The 24,312-nt window shown below is 42.5% G+C and overlaps 4 protein-coding genes across 4 annotated transcripts; all 4 read right to left on the reverse strand.

Annotated features, from left to right (window-relative positions):
• Positions 1-18,427: 18,427 nt before the first annotated feature.
• Positions 18,428-18,985, reverse strand: LOC130696078 (ATP-dependent DNA helicase PIF1-like). The gene has a single exon (XM_057519158.1). It carries the CDS (start codon positions 18,983-18,985, stop codon positions 18,428-18,430), a length of 558 nt encoding a protein of 185 aa, XP_057375141.1.
• Positions 18,986-19,191: 206 nt separating this feature from the next.
• Positions 19,192-20,571, reverse strand: LOC130696087 (uncharacterized). Its single transcript, XM_057519164.1, has one exon. The coding sequence runs from the start codon at positions 20,569-20,571 to the stop codon at positions 19,192-19,194; it is 1,380 nt and encodes a 459-aa protein (XP_057375147.1).
• Positions 20,572-20,744: 173 nt separating this feature from the next.
• On the reverse strand, positions 20,745-21,479 carry LOC132088565 (uncharacterized). Its single transcript, XM_059497510.1, has one exon. It carries the CDS (start codon positions 21,477-21,479, stop codon positions 20,745-20,747), a length of 735 nt encoding a protein of 244 aa, XP_059353493.1.
• Positions 21,480-21,998: 519 nt separating this feature from the next.
• On the reverse strand, positions 21,999-23,423 carry LOC130696096 (uncharacterized). Its single transcript, XM_057519177.1, has one exon. It carries the CDS (start codon positions 23,421-23,423, stop codon positions 21,999-22,001), a length of 1,425 nt encoding a protein of 474 aa, XP_057375160.1.
• Between the last annotated feature and the right edge of the window lie 889 nt (positions 23,424-24,312).

Below are 24,312 nucleotides of genomic sequence, written 5' to 3' on the forward strand. Positions count from 1 at the left end.
TTAATCAATCGTCTTCTGGGTAAAATATTGAACAAATATTAAAACAATTGTTCCAATTGTTTTAACATTGTTTTTCTCCCAACGAAAACTTATTAGTTATCACCCGCATTCCGCAATTCAAGTAAATTCGAAAGTACTTGAGTTTTCATACCCAGTGACTCTGATGGCACAAAAACAAGTTATGATTTTTCCACAAAAAATTTTAGTTTTAACTTCTTGGGGATAGGAAGTATTTTTTTACTTAGTCAGATTATTAAAAATACTATAGATTTCAATAGAATAAAGAATGGCAAGTCATTTGGCAAAAAAAAATAAATACTAGCATGGTTTGAAGTATTTTAATCTGATTTTTAAAAACATCGATTCTTACATGGCGCTTATGGGGGGAAACGGGATGGACTAATCAAGTAAACGATACTTTATCGCCGTAAATGTAACTCTACAATGTTTTCGTGTTTGCAAAACTTGTAGAGGGTCATTTCTCCTGATAGAGGAAAAAAGAAACAAAAAGTTAGCTCTATCAATTAAAAAGATATTTAAGTTTTCCCAAGACACGTAGCGCCATTAGAATGCATTGAAAATACCGTGGTGTACCTAATCGTTTGGTAGGTACTGTATATTGTCGCGTTGGCGCCAACAGCGCCAAGATGGAGATCCCACCCCAATTATGGCCGTCCTTCGGAGCACCACCCTCGTCGTGGGAAATAAACGGAGCGATCTTGCACTTCTGTGTGAATTAATTAGTTTTTGCAGTTAGTTAGCAGTTAGTGGCAGTTGTGTTATTATACCTCTTCGTGAAATACACATTATTTTAATCTGAAGCACGACTTCTCTATCTCTGGAACAAGATCCGCACCCATGACATGATGGAGATGCAGGGTAACATTTGTTAGGTTCTTTTCGTATGGGTCTTTGTGACTTTTTGAATAAGGGACTTGGAGGCGGCTGGGTGGTGCCCAGGAGGTTGGTGGTGACTGGCCGGCTAGAAAGTGCCTTAAATTGTTTTAAATCCTTAAGTGAAGGAAGTGATAAGTAAGTAGACGACTTCTCCAGAGTTTTACCTCTCGCTACAGCACCGACTCTTGTGATGGCCCAGCGTGCTGAAATTAAAGAAAACGGTAGGCCTCACGCTCGCGCACCTGCACAGTCAGGATGATGAGCCGCTCAACGTGCACAGGCCCATCCATTGCACTATCGTGCAGCCTCAGTCTTCCGCGGAAGACCAGACGACGATGGCCCTACTAGCGCTCTGCCGTCACAGGGACATCCTTATGATATCCTTCGCATCCGAGCTGGATATCCTTTTAGACGTCCGACGGATATCACAGGGATTTCCTAATGTCCCCTCTTAGGGACATCGCAACAAGGATGTCCAATGGATATCAATCTTCTGACGTCCCTTGTCGGTTCACATATGGATGTCCTCGAAATGTCCATGTACAGACATCCCTGTAACGTCTTTACGAAGCAAAATAAGGATATCGCGCGTACTTTTATGGACATTAATCGGACTTAGCAAGGACCTTCAAATATTATTAATTAAATGAATAATTAATAAATGTAATGAAAAAATTGTTTATTCAGTTATTTTTTCGCCGCATTGAAGACATACAATCAATGTTACTCCAGTTTGATGGTAACTGAAAGCAAAGTACAAACAACTACCTGTGAACACTAAATCACGGTGTCATCCGTCTTCTTAGTTTCATGATTTAATTTAAAATTTAAAAAGCATATAGCATGCAAGCACTGTATAAATTCTGCAGTGTTCCAATGCCTTAAAAGAAGAGTGGTCTCAGCGTACTAGAATACCTATAAAGAAGGAAAGGATTACTAACTTGTTTACCTTTCAATGAATGAACATATTTCTCCAAACCAGGAGATGCAGAAGCAAAGTTGTCAAGACAGAGACCGAGTAATTTTACCCAAGAATGCTGTGCACAGAACTGAACTTGCTGACTAACAAGCAGTGAATCCACAAAACTATAAAAAATGAAAAATGAATGTCCATTACCAGACATTATCAACAAATAATTGCACTTGAAATTTTTAATTTACATTTGGCATTTACTTCTCAGACATTAAAGAATGACTTCAAATATTTAACAATAACAAGGTAATACTATGTACGTAGCAGCGAACTAAAACTAAGCACTTAACGAAAACGAGAGCAGAAAACAGTGGACACGGTGTATTGCGGTGCCTCGATAGCAATGTCCCCAATGACTGTTTTCATTGTAGCCTACCCGATGAAAACAGAATATCTTACGACATTGCCTTGATGAATCAGAAAATATTTTCAGCTAAATAATATAACTTTAATATGAAGTTTCTATGTATAATTGAAGAAGTATTTATCTGTTGATTTTACGTAGTGATGGCAACGCAAGGCTAATCACGTCATTTGACAGACAATTTTATGACAGATCAGTAGCATTGCAAGTCCTATATAAGCTTATTAGAATTCTATCATGACTGATTGTCCTGTAACATTCCGTGTAGAAAAACCGCGTGCTCAATCTTTACCTTGGGTTCGTAAAAAACTGTTTCTAAGAAAACGACAAAGTCGAAGGAGAATCAACATCTCCATTGCAAAGTTCAATAGAAGAAACGAGATGAAAAATGATGTCATTAATGAAGACGTAGAACTGAACAGGTTAGTATATTATAGGATGTGTCTGTTGAATTCCCATTAATGTATCTCTAGTTGCAGTGCTGTTGAGCCACTTCCCGTTGCCACAAATCCATCAATCCTATAAACTTTCTTTGTCCCATAGATGGTACAAACACTTAATGTTACTGCACGTTGGCGTAAAACTATTAGTAAATAGTAATACGTGTAAAATTAATGCACCATACGCAGAGAAAATGTTAAAACAATACGTGATCGCAAGTGCCAAGCTTTATGGTGCCAAGTTTGTAACCTTCAACGTGCACAGCCTCATTCATATCGCAAACGATGCACTAAAACACGGCTGTCTTGAAGACTAGCGCTTTCCCCTTTGAGAACAAGCTTCAGAAAATAAAAAATTTATCGAGGAAAAGTGGAAGACCTTTGCAACAAATTGTGCGACGCTTAGATGAGATTAACAGGTCAAATTTGAAAAGAGATCGTTTGCATCCTAGTAACGGATCCCAGTTAATAGGGGTGTATGTCTCAGGTCCATTGTTACCTCATCACCAATTTACATCCGTGGAACAGTATAAAAAATTAATTTCAAAAATTCGCTGTTGACGACATCTACTCCTGATAATTGCTTTTTCGTGATAGAAGGGCAATACCAAATTTTTGTCATAGAAAATTTTGTAAAATGTCATGGGCAAGTCTATGTATTGGGGAAAAGGTATTTGAGCTAAATGATATTTACATATACCCATTTCCGTTATCGACCATACACGAACATTTGGCATCTCAGTTGTTGCCTGTCTTCGAAGCATTCCGCTTGATTGACGTTTTTTGGAAAGTCGTTCTATACCAACTAACATTTCTAAGAACGGATTCTTCTTTGTATGCCCCCTCTTGAATCACAATGTTTTTTAATTGTATCGTGATTGCCGGCTATGACTGAATAATAAACTGCCTTAATGATGCATTATAAGCCCCTTTCCATTATTAGTCTCTATATAAGAAAACACACGCCCGGTTTTTGACGTCCTTTGGATGTGGACATTCTTATTTTTCCGGTACGTCCCCGTTTGGACATCCGCTGTATATCCCATTGTGGGACCACTACCCGAAAGACAATTTCATCTCCTTGTCGGATATCTCTGAGATGTCCAGCTAAGGATGTTCGAACGACGTACCATTAGTTACGTCCTCAGGATGCCTCAATGGCGTCGAAAGACGACGGACCTAAATCGATATACCGACGTCTCTATGATATCCCCAAGACAAAGTGTGTTAGTAGGGTGCCGCCGAATTGATGGAAGGTTTCGAGGCTACCGCCTGGATGGGGTTCCGCAGAGAAAGCGGAATACTTTGGATTATTGCTAGAAGACACAGCAAAGGATTGGCTAGCTTGTCAAATAGGACCGGTAGTCTGGGACGGCGTTGCTGCGGACGAAGCCGTGCCTGAGATGGAGGTCGAACCTGGGATAAGGGGTCTGTGAACGAGATTTTTAGAAACATTTCGATCGAGGGATTTTGAGCGCTGGCAAAAAGCTGGCTGCGTCACCGAAAGCAAAAGGCTACGGAGGCAGTCGTTGGGTATTTCTACGACGTGCTCAAATCAGTGCCGTAGGTTGAACCATATGATGCCGGAAGCGAAGAAAATAGATGTTGCGTGGGCTTAATTCGAATTTTTGGAGCACTCTAAGTTTATACTAGAGCATATGAGGATTCGGAGAAATAGAATGGGCAGTTAATTTTATGGGGCAAGCGAAAGATCCTATTCCAGCCCGGCGAGTCACGTATGCTGACTCCGAGGAAAGGCGAGGCCTGGTAAGACAGAGCTTTCATAATAGCGACGATTACGAAATGTTAGATCATACGGCGCTAAACAGCTGCGCCTGGGAGGAGGAAGGGGGAAACCTAAGCCTTCTCGTACAGGGATGGAAGGCCAATCTGCCACAGATGTGAACGGTCCGGTTATCTTGCCCGTTTTTGTGGGGCCAATTCGGGTAATACAAGTCCAAGATTACTAACTCTTCGACGACAAGAAAGGCACGACGAAAGGAGACCAAATGGACGTGAGAACATGAGGCGAGACGAAAACCAAGATGGTGGAAGAAATATTAGTCAGGAACGCTCGCGTTATAACAGGGACGATAGCAGGGAAAATCGTAGCTGGAGAAATGGATTTAGACCTCCAATGAACCGAGATGAGGATCAAATGGCGGTGGCGTTGATATCACTCGAAGAAAAGGGGAAAACGAATGGCGGGCACGAGGAGGCTAAAAATGGAGAAGAAGGAAACGGCTATGGGATGGAATCACTCGGAGAAAAGGGGAAAAGAATCGCATGCTCGAGGAGAATAAAAATAGAGAAGGAGAAAATGCACCGATCTATTTGACCTACTCTCCGCGGCTCATATTCGAAGAATATGAACCGCGAATAACTGTCAAGGCAGTTATTGATAACGGAGCCGTAATTTCAGTTGCTTCGCCCAGCTTACCAGATAAGCCAAAAGCACCTTTGGTGGAATGGGATGAACCGGCAATCATCATGGTACACCACCTCTTGATGCCATTCATCAGGAAATTGAACATCAGGGTCATAAAGCCAGTGGGAAATTCATTCTCTTAGAAATGAAGGGAATAACTGCTGTTTGGGAACAATTTCCTAAGCCAGTTTGAGGATCGGTGGTTCAATATGTGAAGACAAGGGCAGTGGCATCCCTAGGCGAATTGCCAGTGAATGCAATCAACGAGCAGACAATCACCCCGCCGAAGTTGGTAGCAGAGATAGGAAGAATGCTTCCACCGAGAAGCTTCGTTCTAGTGGAAGTAAAGCCTACCGCTCAAGAGAAAAAATATATGGATTGTAGAATGTTCGGACAATTTAGCACGAGTCAAAGGCATTACTACGGGAAAGGTACTTGTGTCCAGTGATTCCCCACTGAGCCGAGTGTTCGTCACGAATTTAACGTACCACAGAGCCTATCTCCGAGAAGGAACCGTTTTGGGGCAAGTGGAAGAAATAGAACCAGCGATTGTGACAATAGACGAAGAAGAGAGAAAGGGAATAAAGGACGAGGACGTGGAAAATCTGGCTGTTTTGGCACTCAATCAAGGAAAGTTTACTCCATCCAGCGTCACCACTATTCCTAGGGAGACATTCAGGGCTAGGATTCCCAAAAACTTATCACCTCCAAAAACAGAGAAATTGATTGACCTGTTGGTAGAATTTCACTCATGTTTCGCGTTGGCCGATAGTTAGCTGAGAGTTTGTCGTGTGGCAAAGCATCGAATCGACACGGGTGACACGCCACCAGTTCACCAACCTCCGCACAAGAGCGCATGGAAAGAATGATCCATTGTACAGCGCAGGTCGACGAGATGCTGAAGAATGGTGTCATCGAGCCTTCCACCAGCCCTTGGGCATATCTAGTTGTCTTAGTGAAGAAGAAAGATGAAAATTGGAGGTTCTGCGTTGATTATGGGAAGCTAAATCTCGTCTCCGTGCAAGATATTTACCTACTACTGCGAATTGAGGAAACTCTAGCCAGGATGGGAAACACCTGTATTTTCTCAACAATGGATTTAGAAAGCGGATACTGGCAAGGCCTATGGACGAAACTGATAAAGTCAAGATAGCTTTCATCACGCCGGACAGGCTATACCAATTTTTAGTAATGGCGTTTGGCTTAGCATCCGCTCCTGGGGCAGTGAATGATGGACCTTGTACTAGCTGGACTTCTATAGACCATATGCCTCATCTACTTAAACGACATAATCATCTATGCGTGAAACGCGAGTGAACACCTAGCAAGACGCTGGCAAGTGCTATGTGCATTACACAAAGCGGCAATGAAAATCAAATAGATGAATGTCAATTTGCAGCCAAAGAAGTGAAAGCTTTAGAAGAAGTCATTAGCGGAGAAGGCATACGCCCTGACCCAGAAAAACTGAAGGCAATAGAAAAATTTCCGTCACCGTGCTAATTGCATAAACCCACTGAACAACTGAAATGTGTTAGAAGTTTTATAGGGCTTTGCTCCTACTACAGGCGGTTTATTGCGCAATTCGCACATGTGGCTAAACCTTCAACGGACATGTTCGAACAGGGTGCATGCTTCGTATGTGAAAGATCTCAATAAGAGAGCTTCAAATTGTTGAAACAAGCGCTAATTAGGGCTGCTACGTTAGCGTGTCCTGGTTTTTCAAAGCCTTTCGAGATCCATCCTGACGCATGTGACTACGGTCTTGGAGCAGTGTTATTACAACGGATGGACAACGTGGAAAGACCCCTCGCCTACACAAGTCGTCTCCTGGCGAAAGGTGAAAACAATTATCCCGCACCGAAAAAGAATGGTTTTCGATGGCCTGGGCAATCAAGAAATTTAGAAGCTACATTTGGGGAATGGAGACCGTGGTTGTGACTAAACATCACGCGCTTTGTTGGCTGTTAAGTAAAAACGATCTGGCAGGGCCTTTGGCTCGTTGGAGTCTGCAATTACAAGAATTTTTACTAAGAATCGTACAGCGCAACAGAAGACTGCATACAGATGCAGACGCATTATCGCGTTATCCAGTCAACATGGTAACAGAGACAAATGATGCTCAACCTGCATATTGGCCGCTTTAAGCATCGATCATGATAACAAAGAAGAATTGTATCGCGCCCAGCAAGAGGAATGGGATCAGGTGTTTGTTGCAATCAACAGCGGAAAACTCCTGAAGCAGTATCGAATTAAAGATCGTTTACGATGGACGACTTTTAAAACTGTGTGTACACCAATCGTTCAAAGAAGCGGTTACGCGCTCTTGTCATCATGACCTCACGGCGGGACATCAAGTATTGAGACGCATCAGTGAAAGTTCCAGCTCGTTACTATTGGTGGATATTGGACGAAGATGTCAGTAAGTTCGTTCGCAGTTGCCGAGAATGTCAATCTCTTAAACGAGCGTACCAGCGACCAGCCGGTACATCTAAGTAATAAGAGCAGAGTTCCCACTATCAAAAACGGAGAACAAGCACGTTGTCGTGGCAATGGATTATGTGACAAAATGGGCAGAGACGAGAGCGCTTTCTACCGGTGACGCTAATGAAGTGGCCGATTTTTTAGTAAAAAAGCGTGCTGTTCCGACATGGCGCACCGCGCCAGCTAACCACGGGTAGAGGTCGCTGTTTTACAGCAGAACTCACTCAACATGTGCTGAAGGCAATGGAGGCTAACCATCGCATGACCACGGCCTATCGTCCGCAACCGAACGGCCTAACGGAACGGCTTAATCACACGCTGTCGGACATGCTCTCGATGTATGTCAGCTCAGATCATCGGGACTGGGATGAGTCGCTACCGTACGTGATCGTTCGAATACAATCACTACTCGCATACAATAAGCAGCTAAGAGACCACCCGAAAGACACCATTTTACTTGGCGTATGGGAGAGAAGCTGTTCTCCCCATGGACGCTATGTTAGGCGTGGATCCTAACCCTATGGCGCCGAAGGACAAGGATCCGAGTGGGCAATTAAACGACTCCAACAGGTACGATTGGTAATGCAAGAGCGTACAGCCCTTATACAACAGGGCCAAAAGGCGCAATACGACAAGAAAAGAAGAGAAGCACCAGTCTACCTGCCTGGAGACGAAGTTCTTGTGTACAAACCTATTCGATAGTTCGGAAGATCTGAGAAACTTTTGCATCGATGGCATGGTACATACAAAGTAGTACGCCAGACCACCCCAAGCAACTACGAAATAGGCTGAGGACGCTCGCGCTAGACGAAGATAGTGCATATCGAGCGTAAGAAATCATTCATGGATGTCGTTGTGAATCCACCACCGTCCAAGCCAGACAGCGAGGATGTACCCTCGGAGCCACCACAATCTAACTTACGTGATGCTTCGCCACCTAAGCCGGAAGAGTCCATGACCCCGGAAACAGACGATTGTCAACAGAGTCAACAAAGTAATGTATGCGTAGGGACTCCGCCAGCTGGAGAGGCGGTACCCTGAAACGGAAATGCCATCAGCAATTCCAGATGGAACAGGGTTAAGACAATCAGGTCGAGGAAGGATACCGAAGAAGCAATTCATGCTAGCGCTACCATTTTTCTTCCTGTTTTTGACGCTATACGCGCCAGTGAAGATATCAACAAAAGAAATCGTGGCCTACCATGAGGTAATCTTTAAACCAGAAAAAGAAGTAGCCTTCTCAGACTCAAAATGGATAGTAATAGTCTCCGATTTCACCTTCGACACTCTGGAAAAGGTAATTAAACAACTGTACTTCATATTGGAAGTGCGAATGGGTACATTAATTTACCGGAACGACGCCATAGAAAACAAATTTAAGGAACACTTTCGGCAGCAGGTGAATAATCGCACGCAGGTAGAAATGGAAATTTGCGTGAAAGCCATCGACAACTTAATGAGTTGAATGTAGCTGTCGGAATAAAGGATCCTAGGAGAAAAAGAGCAATAGCTGAAGGTGGAGAAAAAATCCTAAATTGGTTGTTTGGAGTAGCCACTCAAGAAGACCTAGAACATGTGAATGTGAGAGTGAACAAATTATCCACAGAAAACAAGTCAATTGTACATGCTATAGAAGTTCACGTATCGCTAATTAATGAAACAGTGTGGGAAACTCAGGATGTACCAAAGCCATCGGAGAGTTGCGGGTCGCTTTTAACCACGTTTAAGCCGAAGCTTGGAAAGTCAGCCAACAAGTTGGAAATTTCCAGCGAGAAATGGAACGACAAGCGTTAGCCACCGAGAAAATCGATAGTATCTTTCGGCCCGTTCTGAAGTCCATCTCCTCGATAGACGAGTCAGTGGTAAATTTCGCCGTTGGATTAGCGACAATGGCGACAGAAAGACTCCCAGCTACGCTTTTTCCACCTAAGCAAGTAGAGATATTGTTAAAATAAGTTTAAAACACTTTGCCAACGGGTTGGACGACATAAGTATTGTACAACCAAATTGTCAAAGTGGGATGGGCAGCAGACGGCGTATTTGGGGAATCGACGCTGGGGATTCTCAGCCATAATTACTGTCAGGGGCACCATAATTACGATATCTTGTCCAAGTAATCGACGAACGTCGAATACGATAATCAAGCGGGAATCATTTGACATTTTCAATTATGGATTTTCAAGTCAACCTCAAGGAAAATATCCGCCATTCGTCAAACAATAGAACACTCCCTTCTATTGCCGAATTAGAGGAAGCACGACAAGTGTTACAAGAGGGTAAGGCACTTGATATCACAAATATGCCAGCGCGTTATATGACGGCCTGGGACAATGCCACGTTATTATCTCATCGCACTATGACGCAAGCACGGATATCCCTGATGGCACAACACTTACGCTTCATAGAAGAAGAAGAGCAAGCAGGAAAAGGTGTAGAACGTCTCGGGACAATCGGTTACTCCTACGAATGGGTCGCCATACTGCTAGCTGTATGTCCCTGGGCTACGCCGTGGGCCACGATAATGTCGCCCTCTATGATTTCCTCACCATACCTATATTCCATAAACACATCACCACACTGCCTCTATCCCAAATTCCACTGTAAACCAACCTCCCTCATTTTCCCCTAATGACACTGAGTGACACGATTAACACGCAGACCACCCCCCTCCCCTTTACCCCTTAAGATGCTCTGGGTAAAAACGGATAAGATCCCAACACCCATAATGCTCAAAAGAACTACTCCCCTAGCCACCTTTACGCGAACACACCCCTACACCGCCATGTCATTTTTAACGCTTCCGCTTGAGTTAAAATCACCCATTCTTCGTGTAACTCCTCCCCCCTCCAACAAATCAGTTACCACCCAAACCCCCTCCCACCGTTTAGGATGTTTAGAATAAAAATGGATACAAACAGTCGTAAGCGAACGTACGCCACAGTAGCTCCATCGGCCGTTCTCCTCTCCTGTCTTTACAGTCACTTCACCGCTTTCCCGTTCCGCACCCTCACTCCACAGCAGCATTGCCATGTTCCTTCTGTAACTTCCCCATTGCAACCATTACCCCCAACTACTGTTCTCCACATATAAGCTAGGATGTTTTATATACGACTACATACAGCCACCTATGGCTAAATACAATATGAGCCCTATATATGGTCACAGCACTTTGTGTATTAACTCGAATAGACTAATACAACAAGTGGTGACAATCATTAACACGATCTTCGCACTAGAACCAACAAAGGATAAAACAGAAAGAATTTACCCAAGCTTTGGGAAACACAATGAAGACATCTAGGGAAACCAATGGAACTCAACTAAGATGAGTTTGTAACTATTTGATATCCTTCTGTGAAATACTCCCCTTCCGGCTGACGCATCCGCGTACCCAACTGTACTAATTTTAACTTGGGTAACGGCAAGAAGGTCACCCATGTTACCGTGAACTACTAACATCTATAAAACTACAGAAATGAAAACTGGTAAACAATCATTTGATCCGTGAAGGCTGGTAAAACTAAATAAAAATCGGGTTGAAACCTTCGACCTGCACAGTTCGTTTTCATTCTTGGGGCGATACCGTTCTCCGAAGTTGTTCACGTTTTCAGGTGTTTCACCGAACCACCCGCGTTTTGACGTGGCCGTCGTGCGTTTTGCTAAGATTTCTTTCGCAATCGCGTTGACCGGTACCGTCGTCTAAACCGTTGGATCAGGAGCTCTTCAAAAGCTTTCTTGTCGAAGCTAAAGAAACCGATGCCTGTTTAGGCTTTACGCCATCTGCTGGACAAGTTTGGAAGCTTGGAGATTTTTATTACAGGTTTGGTTCCTTTTTGCTATTCAGCAGTTCTTTTTTCATTTTCCTTTTATTTTTGCTTTTATCTAGTACATATCACAGGTATGAAAAGTATCGCGATTATTATTCGCAACCCTACGCGAGGCTTTTGTGGTGGCTCAAGTCGGGCGAAGATGTTTATCATCCGACTCCACGACGCTACGGCTTCTTCTCGGATTTTCTACTCTCTTCGATTGAGGCAAAGATGGAAACTCGTCTTGTCTGTCTGAAAGTTCTTTCCGACTCTTGGCTTCACTTGTATTGTATTGGGGGCAACATGACAACGTCGTGCCCTCCTTTACACTATGATTGAGCCACAGACAATTAACTGCCACTTGACCAGGGAGATTTCAATGGTAACAGACCTGTTGGAAAACAATACTACAAATGTAAAAACTACATCTATATCTTCATCTTACCCCAGTTAACGAATTACATGAACTTGCCAAATGTTTTATCGCCTATATCTCAACCAAAGAATTGCCGACGAAATTTTTTTCGCTGTTTGAAAATAGTTCTGCATTTAAAGGCAACTCACACGTTTGAGGAGTGCGCTCACAACGTATCATGTAGATAATTTTAAGGAGATAGACTTTTGCTTTGCTAAATCGAATTATGCATTATTATACAATGGGACACTTCCCAAACAGTGAAACATGTTTTACCAAATTCATCTCTAACAGAACGCGAAGATGAGATGGCATTGGGATTTCAAAAATACAAATAGGGTAAGTTATAATAATGCACCATTGCTCCTTAGAGATTGGAAAATAATTTGTTTTCCAGATAAAAATGGTGCAGCAATCCTGAAACAGAAAAGTAAAAAAGAATCCCAAAGTAAGCGATGCGAACAAATGTTCTGTTGCATAATGGAGAAATGGAACAGTAATTATACCTGCCCCAGTGAAGAAGATTTGGAAGAGTTACTCAGAATGTCACTAAGAATACAATGCATCAGTTATTACAGAGACTAGACCAGTAAAGAAATGTCATCTGAACTTGGGAAGTCTTCCATGTTTGAAACATAATCATGCATTGAATTCAATAATTTAAATTTCTTTTTTTTTTAGTTTTTCAAGGGCGGGATTCTTGTGGAGGTAATTGCTTTCTGTACGAAGAGTGGAAAATTGATGAAACACGTGCAAAGTACCGTGTTAGATGGCAAATCTATTACGGTCATTGAAATTAGTAAGTTGAAAATACCTTAAATATACCAAATATAAATGATAAAAATATTTCGCTTCTTATTAGGGTATATTTTCCAAAATGGTTTATGTAGTGTCCGTGCAGCAAAACATCATTGGACGAGTAAACGAAAAATAAAGTAGGGACATGATAGAATGTACCGACTGAGGAATGGATGTTCCCAGAGTAAACCTACTTTCGCATAAAGCCAACAACTGGTATTTAAATTTGTATTGATAATTTTTTATTATACTAATTTATTTTTTTTCTAGCTTTGATGAAAGCCGATTTCCGGTTAATTCTATCAAGACATGTTCGCACCAGAAAATCTCCTTAGTCCCAGAAGAATCAGAGAATCCCACACCTGTATTTTTAATGGATTTCGTTCCTGTCCGCTCCCTTCCCCTGCGGATCCTACTAAAATTTCTTTTCGGCGTTATTTGCCGTCTCCAAATAAGAGAAGATTCTGAAATGATATATCACTATATAGAAGACTGTGTAGAAGAACGTACAAATCTTTAGTAAAAATCCTAAACGAAAACCCCGCAACAAGTAACAAGTTTATATTGATACGCTCAGTTTTTCACACTAGCCTTTAACTTGTCGATGGACGTTCACTAAAAGTGAGGATGATTGCTCTGCTGACTCCTACGACACACGAGTTAGTCAGTACAGTAGCGGTCCACAAAGTGGGAGGCCTGCAAAGTGGGAATTCCTGCAAAGTGGGAAGGGGCGGTGCTTGCACGGAAATGAACCCTCAGGGTCTGCCTAACGCCAAAAAAGCGCGGTAGGTTTGAAACTACGCAATGTTTGAAACAATTCTGATGTTTCATGCCGCCGGAGCTTGTTTAGATAACTTAACAACTATAACAATTTCTGGTTAAAAAATGTTTCTAGAAATACATGAAATATTTTGGAGAAAATATCCCTATTTTACGAATTTATTCAGTTTGTTTTAGTCGCAGTAGTGGTACAACAGCGTTTTGTCTGCTTCTTTCGAGAACAGCAACTTACTGTGATTCCACTATTCGTGACTATCCTACAAACTGTTTACTTAAAAGAATTCTTTATATTTTCTTTTAAAATAATTTAACTTTTATAAATCTGCTACAGAAGTTTAAAATAGCTACTATTCATAATGTATTTCGCATTCAATTATACTAAAGCTTACGTAAAAAATAAATAATAAAAATTAAAAGCTGTAGCCAATATGTACAATCTACTGAATTGGTTCCGCAACTCATCTTTGGAGATGCGTACATTTGGATAGTCCTCGCTGAGCCTGGCCGGGTTGCCTAACCTCATCCATGTACTTATATGGGAACCCGCAAAGTGGGACAAACCCGCAAAGTGGGAAGGGTGTACCCTTGCACAGCATGTCCCACTTTGTGGACCGCTGCTGTAGCAAAAGTCTCCACTGTTGGTGATCAACCAGGCTACACTCTCACACCAAACAGTGTCCACAACCGACTACACTTAAGGCAAGTACTACACTACATGGAGAAAGTACGCTAAACTACACACAAACTACGTTAAACAATATTCCCAAAGGTAATACAAAACCAAGGTTGAAGACAAAAGGAACGGCAAGCTAGGTTATAATACTAACAAATAGTCACCTAGGGTTAGCAATTTATACCAGTGTTAAAAGCGATGTTTTACGACTTTCAGCATGCAATCATTCACATTATTGGAGTTTAAGTCATCCTCATTGCTGTTATATTAACTAGGAATCTGACCGGTAGATGGCGATAGCAGTAAAACTGAAAGAAAAAGGGCAATTTTTTTTTGGGGGGGGAGGGGTTAACGAATTGCCATAAAAATACAATTTCCAGCGAGTAATACAATAAACAGCAAGTTTCGCAACTGGTTATTAATTTTCATAACGGACCATCAACAGCTGACGGTTCGTTATGAAAATTAATAAAAACGCGAAACTCGCTGTTTAACGAGTACTTTCTTCAAAGATTAATTGCTAGTGACTGGGAAGAGCTGGGAATTTTCCTACGAAATGTTGTGAAAGTCACTTAACTTTTAAAGTCCCTTATTTGGTCATCAGCGACACCTTACGGGCGAAAGAATGTTCCAATATCCAACTGCCTATCTAAAAATCCCTCCTTTTTCTTGTGTCGATGTCCCAGGGTTACGTCGCGGGCAACGATATGGTGCGCACTCTAAGATTTCCTCACCTTCCCTATATTCCATAAGCATATCACCACTGCCTGTATCCCAAATTCCACGGTAAACCAACCCCTCTCATGTTCCCATAATGACACTGCATGGCACGATTAGCACACAGACCGCTCTCCTTACCTTCACCCTTTAAGATGCACTGGATACAAATGGATAAGATCACAGCATCCATAAACAGCGAGATTCACAACGGATTATTAATTATGATAAGGAGCCATCAACAAAGCGAAAGTCGCCGCTTATCGAATAGTGTCTTCGAAGACTCTGTCATTGCTAGTGACTGCGAAGAGTTGGGAATTTGGCTATTAAATGTTTCAAGCCGCGTGACTTTTAAAGCCCGTCACTTTGAGATCAGCAAAACCATGCGTGCGAAAGAATGGTCCTCTATCCAACTGCTGTTCCAAAAATTCTTTCTTTTTCGTGTGTCGATGTCCCAGGGTTACGCTGCCGACAACGATATGTGCCTCCTCTATTACTTCCTCACCTTCCCTATATTCCAAAAACACATCACCACACGGTCTGTATCCCAAATTCCACTGTAAACCCACCCCCCTCACGTTCCCGTAATAACACTGCGTGGCACGATTAACACGCAGACCACTCCCCTCCCTTTTACCCCTTAAGATGCTACGGATAAAAACGGACAAGATCCCAACACCCATAATACCCGGAACTTTCCCCTAGCCACCTTTACGCAAACACACCGCTACACCGCCATGTCATTCTTAACGCTCCCGCTTGAGTTAAAATAACCAATTCTTCGTGTAACCCACCCCCAACAAATCAACGACCACCCAAACCCCCCCTCCCACCGTTTAAGATGTTCAGAATAAAGATGGATACAAACAGCGTACGCGAACGTATGCCACAGTAGCTCCATCGGCCGTTCTCCTCTCCCGATTCTATGGCCACTTCCCCGCTTTCCCCTTCCTCACCCTCAGTCCACAGCAGTAATGCCATGTCCCTCTGTAACTTCCCCATTGCGACCGTTACCCCCAACCGCTGTTCTCCCCATATAATTTAGGATGTTTTAGATACGACTAGATACAGTCATCTATGGCTAAATAGCATATGAGCCCTATGTATTTTGTGTCCTTCATCGTTTTCTACTCTCGAGCTAATTCAAGGGAAATGGGACATTATTCAAAGCGTACGTGGATGCTTTGAAAAGCAATTCATGCGATGCAATGACGAACTATCACGTTGTTTGTTTTGTGCAGAACATCCGGCGTAATCCAGGTATTCGTTTGTTATTTGACAATCCACACGTTTAACTAGTGCGTTCAGAACGTATCGTGGGGATATATTTGTTAAAATGATCATGCAATTTCTCCTTCTATGCAAACCTACTTTTCTAAACGAAAAGGTTCCCCGTTTTCGCTTCCCTGTTTTGTGTGTGTTCAACAATTAATACAAACTACTTTCTACCCGGAGTTAAAACGGCCACTCATAATTATTAACTCACAATAATATTCATATACATAAATATGAAGAAATATGATGAATTCCGCATAAATTAATCGTTGCAAGAAGTAAAACATTCACTGAGATTACATTTCGAACTGTGTAGGCAATGACTTGCAAAATATTTATCCTTTCGATGCACTACACTAAAATGACTAAAAATTTTGCTAACATTTTTTGTAACAAATATACAATTTCCAGCGAGTAATACAATAAACAGCGAGTTTCGCAACTGGGTTATTAATTTTCATACGAACCATCACCAGTTGACGGTTCGTTATGAAAATTAATCAAAACGCGAAACTCGATGTTTAACGAATACTACTAGTAACTTTGGGCCCGTCCAGGGCCGGGGTATAGGTGGCGCTAGCGTAATTAACGCTATTATTAGGAAAATCGACCACGCCTATTTTTCACCTGTCTAATTTTAATTCTTATTACAAATGAGGAGTTCCCCTTTCTTGCCCGCCCACCCCCTCCCTGTTTCTGCCCGTCCATCACCTGACTTTTCTGCCGCCCAAAAACCCAGCTGAAGTTACCCGTCGACCTCCTCTCTGCCCGTTAAACCACTCTTTGCCCGTCAAACCTCTCTTTGCCCGTTGGCCCCCTCTCGGCCCGTCAACCCACACACTGCCCGTCAACTCACATTGTGCCCGCAAAAATGCCTGCTAGGGGACATCTTCCTTTTTTTTTTGCATTTGCCCACCTTTTCCTCACAGTCTCGGCCCGTCAAAACCCCTGCTATAGTTGTCCGACCGTTTTTGCCTCTGCCCGCTAAGAAGCCTGCTGTTATTGTCCGTCGACCATCTCACTGCCCGTAGGCTCCCTAACTGCCCGTCGACCCACTCGCTGCCGGTCGACCCACTCGCTGCCGGTCAACCCACTCGCTGCCGGTCAACCCACTCGCTGCCCGTCGACCCACTCGCTGCCCTTCGGCCCCCTCTTTGCCCGTCGACCCTTTCACTGCCCGTCGACCCACTCATCTGCCCGTCGGCCCACGCGCTTACCGTCGGCCCACTCGCTGCCCATCGAACCACCGCTGCCCCTCAGCCCCCTTGCTGCCCGTCGATCCCCTCTCTGCCCGTCACCCCACTCGCTGCCCGCCAAAACGACTGCTATAGTGGCCCATTGACTTTTTCATTTGCTTTTGCCCGTCTTTCCCTCGCAATCCCAGCCCAGAAAACGCCCGCTGTAGTTGCCGTCCAACCACTTTTTCCCTCTGCCCGTCTTTTCTCGAATAGTCTTTGCCCGTCAACCCCCTTTGCCCACCAAAAAAACCTGCTGTAGTTGCCCGTCGACTTACCTACTATAGCGCCCACTCGTTTTAAGCCAAGCCCCTAGACTAAAAAATTACATTTATCCGACCTATTGTACAGTCTCTGCCCCTCAAAAGGCCCGTTTAGTTGCCTGTCCACTCACTTTTTGCCTCTGCCCGTCAACCCACTTTGCTCGCCAAGAACTCGCCGTTGTTGCCCAACGACCCTCCTCTCTGCCCGCCAAAACGCCTGCCGTAGTGGCCAATAAAAATAATAAAAAAACTAATAAACTAAATAAAAAAAAATTAGAATTTAATTAGAATAATAATAATAAGACGCCCTGCCTATCAGCTTACGTGCCGTTGCCCACCCGTTTAAGCTAACTCCGTATACTGGAAAATTGCGTAATTCCGCAATTCCACCCGCAGTTTAGTCTTCCACAACCCCATCCCACCAATCCACTGTAGCAGAGGCTGATTTGGCGCCAGCCAATCAAAACAAAAGCACAATGTGACAGACACAGTCCTTTTCCTTGTTTTTTTATATAGTATCAACGTTGGGCCCGTCCCCGGGGTATAGGTGGCGCTAGCGCATTTTTTTTGTTACTTGTTAAGAAGACGGAAGGTGCTGGCGCGACATATGTCAAAAGTTTTTTTTTTAAATTCAGCTTCGCACCAATACATTTCGGTTCAGAGCCTTGTCTTATAGGATAATCAGGCTCGAGGGCTAATGCTATGAATGGTTATTTTATATTTCTCAACGCTTTATGCAATAAGAAAAAGCATTTTCACGGTTGAGCGCCGTCGGGAACTTCCCCCTAGGCCAGGCCGTTGCTCCTTTTTAGTCCGTAGACGGAGGCGGAAGTTAGTTCCTCGTTTTAATCATGAAGATAAAATTATCTGATGATAACTTTACGAAAGAGCTTCTTTGAACACAATGTTTTGTGTAAAAACTCTTTCGTCTTTCAGCATTTTCCCTTGCTTTGGTCCTACCGTCCATAGGACCTTTACTCCTGGGCGAGAAGTAGCGCGGGAAAATGCAACATATAATTGTCCATGGCTGAAGACAGGTTCAGGAAGAAGGATACCAACCTTATCGAACGTCTGTCCTTGTGACTTGTTGATGGTAATTGCGAAAGCCAAAAGCACAGGAAATTGGTTCCTGATTAGCTTGAAGGGAAGATCACAATCACTCGGTGACATATTCATTCGTGGGATGAAGACATTGTGGCCCTTATTTTTCCCAGCTGCTATTGTTGCATGAATGAGGTTGTCCCTAAGACTTTTGATGATCAAGCGTGTTCCATTGCAGAGCCCTTGACGCGAGTCGATGTTCTTAAGAAGAATGATGATGGCACCGACTTTCAGTTCCAAAACGTGAGGAGGTATCCCTGACACCTTTAGGGTGTCAAGAAACTCCGTCGGGAAGTTTGCAATTTCTTCTGGGTCTTCCGATTCAATCGAGTTCATGCTGGCATATCTCCGTCGCTGGCCTGGCATCTGTCTGATGATGTAATTGTTGATTTTCAAGCAGTCATCATTTTTTGGGCATAAAATAGCGCGAGTGGTAATTTGCTCTTCTACTTGCGGAAGCAATAGATTTTCGGGATCACCAAAAACATGATTAATCAGTGACTCTTCTGAATGGCCATCAAGAAGGAAGTCCTGTGGTATCTCTATCGCATCCGGTCCCAGACTTGCCGTTCTTGAATGAGTTGAATTTCCAAGATGGATGAGCCAAATGGATGAGGCAAACTGGACACGGTGTCGGCCGCGGTTCTCATATTTCGACTCAAACGAAGCTTTAAAATGTCACTCCAAGTCCTGCTGCTTTTAATGGTCGATTCAACAATTTTCACCCTGTTACCGTGTTTAATGACAGGAAGGCACTGACGAAAATCTCCTCCCAACAACAGCACCTTACCACCAAAAGCGACTGAACTTTTCGTGATCTTTCGGAAAAGTTTATCAATGGCGTCCAACGCATGTACGGTCATCATAGTGACCTCGTCAATGATGATGAGACTGGCTTTCCTGATGTTGTTTGCTTCAACATGGTGCTCTTCTATTTTCGACGTTGTTGTTTCCGTAATTGGGGGATAGATTTTGAAGCGGGAATGGTAAGTACTCCCATTAATCAGTAAAATCGAAGCGATTCCGGTAGAAGCGACAGCAATCACCGATTTTCTTTGTCCTTCAAGCACATTAATGAGAGCGTTGTAGAGAAACGTTTTCCCGGTACCACCAGGTCCATCCAAAAAGAACTGATGGTTTGCAGATGAACGACCGTGATCATTCACTGACGCCATGACACGGTCGAAGATCGCTTGCTGTTCCATGTTCAGCTGGGCAACCATTAGTTCTCCTAGTCTCCTCTTCTGAGCACGCACTTCATCCGCACCTTCATCTGCTTCATCTTCAATCAGCCGCTGAATCATTTGAAAATCAGGGACAGGCAATTGGAATTCTTCAAGATTATGACCACTCTGCCTTAACATATCTTGAATACATTTGAGCGCTAGGTTTTTTGCAATTTCATCTTCATGGCCTCGTCTAGTAAAGTCTTCCGTGAGATGTTGCAGGTTGTTGTTGAAAAGTAACTGAGCGTTGGTTGGAGAGCAATGAACGCAAATGTTTACGAACAATTGCCTTAATTGGATGGGCATTTCAAATTCAACTGCTTCCGCCATTACTCGTTCCCAAACGCTATCATCAGCCATTAGATTTCTTGCTATAGCAGCTTCTTTGAATGTTGAATGAAGAATCCCGTCGACCGTCCTCAAATATTCGAAGCTGGTTGCACCAGGAACGTTTATAAGTAGCAAACGAAGACTGTGTCTTTCGACTTGCTTGACGGAAACAGAATAAATACGTCCAATAACGTTGATCCTCTTTTTTCTCGGTTTCCATTTCCTTGCGGTCTTGTCAAACCAAAAATGATGAGGAATTTCGCGATAAAGGTAAGATCTAGATGGTGGATGAGCAGAATTTAATTTGAACCAAGCCGTCAATGTAGTTAATTGTGAGGCAGAATTGATCACAGCCTGCTCTTCCATTCCTGGATGAAAAAAAACGATTGTTCTTGAGGAAGGTGAATAGCAAGGCGAATAACAGCGTGTGAACGGTAGGAAAGCGGATACTTAAAAATCCTCCAAGTGGCTTCAGGGGCACTGACATATCTTGTGTCCAAGAACGTTGTTATTTCATCCCAAACAATACGGTATTGACCTTATTGATTTTCTCCTCTGCTTATCTGTATGTTTGCGCAATCATGTCCTTTGTATATGTACTTGAAAATATACTTTATGCTGGTTATGGAAGCGCAAAACTCCAAATTAATGTGCGAGTTGAATTTCAGTGAAAGGTAAGGGTTGTAAGGTACGACCCAGCTGTTATCCACTCGGTGACGGCTGCTGTTGTTGTTGAGCGAGTAGCTACGACCGTTATTTCTCCTTCGATAAGTTGGATATCCATTTCCGTTGATGACCGTTACTTCCGCAAATGGTTTTGGAAACGATTTGGTGCATATATCACCATCCATGCAAGGAGAATTGCGATTAATATATTTTCCGCATAGGCCGTGAATCATGTTGCTCATTACAATCTTGTGAAGTATCGGGTTCGCTTCTGGATCAGGAATTTCAGCACATATCGTCTTGTCTATATCTTCTTCAGTTGTTGGAACGTCATTCTCATCTACCCACATCAGTAGATGGACATGTGGAAGACCACGCTTTTGGAATTCGATGACATGAATCCTCGCAACAATAATCCCCACAATTTGATGTTCTTGAATATCCTTTATTAATTCTTTCAGTTTAAGATGATAAACTCTTGAAACAATTTCAGGACTATTCGATGGAATTTGGTAAGCTTGGATATTTTCTGTGACCTTTGGCCATTTCGGGTTGCAGGTAAAAGTAAGGAAAAAGGTGGGCTTTCCAAATTTTCCACAAATAGCCATCGCGTCTTGGTACCCCTATTTCATGGCCCTTGGACTTCCAATGAAAGATGATGGTAAGATGACTGATGTCCCGACTGTCATGTTCTCTCTTTCCGCTCGAGTATTCAAATAGTCCATAAGTCCATTGTACTGCGCGACGTGTAGATCTGCCTGATGTGTCTGAAGATACTTCACTCGGTTAGCTTCAACTTTAACGTACGAATCAACTATCCACTGCTGAGTGAGTGGACCGCCGTATAAGGCTGCGTTGAAGTATCCACGAATGGACATTCTGCTGCTATAGAATTCGCATTGTGTGATTCTTGACCGATGACTAACTTTTCTCACTACAGGTGCATCAGGGTCTATATCAAGGGCATCTTCCGGTTCCAGTTCCGGTTCTGCAGCGTCTGGTACAGGATTTTCTGGAGTATCGCATAGATCTTGAGCTTCACAATCCATCATATCATCTTCTTGTGAGCAATTGCCTTCATTATTTTGATAGTTATCTGAAATAGCTGGATTGGTGTGAATCATGTTTCAGCCATTGTCTCCATTAGGAAAGAGTAATGGATATGTCATGGGATCGCACATTGGTTTTTGAGTGTCGATTCGAATGAACCGATTTCCTCTTCGTGGAATCAAGAGGTGGCCGCGTATATCCCTATTTTCGGGTGGAGCCCCATCAATGCTTTTGAAAACCACTGCTATTTCTTCTCCGGTGGGGCTGTTGTAATGCCTCTCATCCTGTGTCCTACGATCATTGCGGATAATCATTCCAATTTCCAAGGATCTTCTACCCTCTATTTCGGCAAGAAGATCCTCCTCGGCTGCCATTTGACTCATATTCTTATACATGGAAGCATAGGGATTACATTGACGAAGAAGAGAATCCAACTGTTCCATAAGAAAACGGTCACAGCGAACGTTGGCAGGATTACTGGCCCGAAATTCGTTTGCTTGAGAAGAATCAATGAAATACAGTTGGGCGTATTTTGGAGCACTGTCTTCGTGTTGGTATTCAACTGATGTTGTATCGTGATATATTTGTCCGTGAATTCGAAAGCAATAAGGGCCGCGACCTGGTGGACTGTCGATTTGTGCTCCCATGGATGCGAAGGCAAGAGCGTTGTTGTAATTTCTTATCATTTTCAAGAAATGAGGAGATTTCGGATGGCTGTTGGTGAAGAGATGGTAAAGCAATTCAGGACATTCTCTAGGTGGAGGAAGAATTACCTTCCCTTTTGAACAGCAAATGCGGAATTTTCGTTCAGACATTTTCTCCCCTTTGAAATGTCTTGCGCCACAGTAATGACAAACCTCGTCCATTTGCCCACAGTGATGAAAGGGAACCAATTCTTCGTTGTGTAATGGTTTCTGAGCGGCTTGGTGTGTTTTAGTTACTCTATTACGACGATTTTGCGCAAGATATTCCAATCGATGTTGTCGCTCCTCTTCTGTTTCTACAATAACAATTTCTGCGTGGTGTTCAGCCTCATTTGCTTGTTGTAGATCCAGAATTTCTTCGTTATATTCCTCTCTTTCTAAGGAAATCTGCTCCATCATTGCTCTAGTCTCTTCTTGAAGTTGTTCTATTTTTCCATCATTTTCAACCCTTCCGTAACTAATAATTTGCTGTCTGTTAACTTCTGGTCTTTCATCTGCTTCATCTGTTGTTTGGTTGCAGCGAACATTCTGATGTTGCAATCTATCTTTCATGCGCGAAACACTTGCCTTTTCTGGAGTTTGGATTTCACGGGCTTTTCTTTGACGTACAGCATGTGCTTCTAGAGCCGTTTGCTGTTCTACAGGATCAAGTCTTTGTTTTTTTGCTTTAATCCGTTCTCGATTTTCCAGCAATCTCTTCTCTCTGACTTCAGGCGATTCAGCTGCCCTTTTTTCACGCATTTTAAGATTCTTGGCTGCTTTTTGTTCTTCAGTGAGGGGAGGGCATTTTGGAGGCATTTTCAAACGCAAGTATAACCAAACGCACTTAACTCTAACAGCTTAAAATTTACTAACTTAAACTCTAACACAGAAACCACGTCAGAACTGAAAACACGGGAAAACAAAACCTTAAACACTTTCTTATCGACCTGAAAAACACTGCAAAGAATTACGTAAACCAAGGCTTATTAAACATAAGACAACACCGCAAAAAATAACACAAAACACTTGAACACCCCTGAAGAAACGCAAGAATTACATAAAGAAAATGCAATACACCTTAATCAGCTAACTTAATGAAGGTAATAGCTAAGAAAATAAACTCTCCGTCGATTTTACCCTTTGACGCGATAGATGGGGAAGGGAAAATATATAAGAATACTCACTTACTTGGTAAATTTAGATCCAGATCCTTCGCAGTAGTGTTGAAGCTCCCGTTAATACACAGGACGGCCAATGACTCTGCAAACACACACACAAAAAAAAATTCTCGTGTGTGTGTGTTGCTTTACCTAAAGTATTTTAGTCAACGCAATTGGTCATTAAAGCTTACAACGTTAAAATTAGTATGATTTTATTAACATTGAATTATATATTCAACTTCTTAATAGGACGTTAATGACAAATACAATACTAACCCGAAATTTACATATAAATAAACCATTAACATGTGACTGACTAAATAAAAAAAATTTCCATTAACATTTTAATGAAATAGTGAAGAACAAATTAAAAAAACTTAAGATTCTAAAAGGAACGGTGAGAAACAATTCTTAAACGATATACCTTGTTTATAGAATGTTCAATGACAAATAAAATATTAAATCCAAATTTATTTATATATACATTAATAGCATCTTACTTTGTAAATAACAAATAACTGGAATAAATTTAGATAAATTAACAT

This window comes from Daphnia carinata, chromosome 1, assembly GCF_022539665.2.
Source record: "Daphnia carinata strain CSIRO-1 chromosome 1, CSIRO_AGI_Dcar_HiC_V3, whole genome shotgun sequence".
NCBI classification, from domain to species: domain Eukaryota; kingdom Metazoa; phylum Arthropoda; class Branchiopoda; order Diplostraca; family Daphniidae; genus Daphnia; species Daphnia carinata.

Bases quoted from the DNA above. Each gene is read 5' to 3' on its own strand.
- LOC130696078 (XM_057519158.1), bottom strand. From the start codon at position 18,985: ATGAACTCGATTGAATCGGAAGACCCAGAAGAAATTGCAAACTTCCCG.
- LOC130696087 (XM_057519164.1), bottom strand. From the start codon at position 20,571: ATGGAAGAGCAGGCTGTGATCAATTCTGCCTCACAATTAACTACATTG.
- LOC132088565 (XM_059497510.1), bottom strand. From the start codon at position 21,479: ATGGCTATTTGTGGAAAATTTGGAAAGCCCACCTTTTTCCTTACTTTT.
- LOC130696096 (XM_057519177.1), bottom strand. From the start codon at position 23,423: ATGCCTCCAAAATGCCCTCCCCTCACTGAAGAACAAAAAGCAGCCAAG.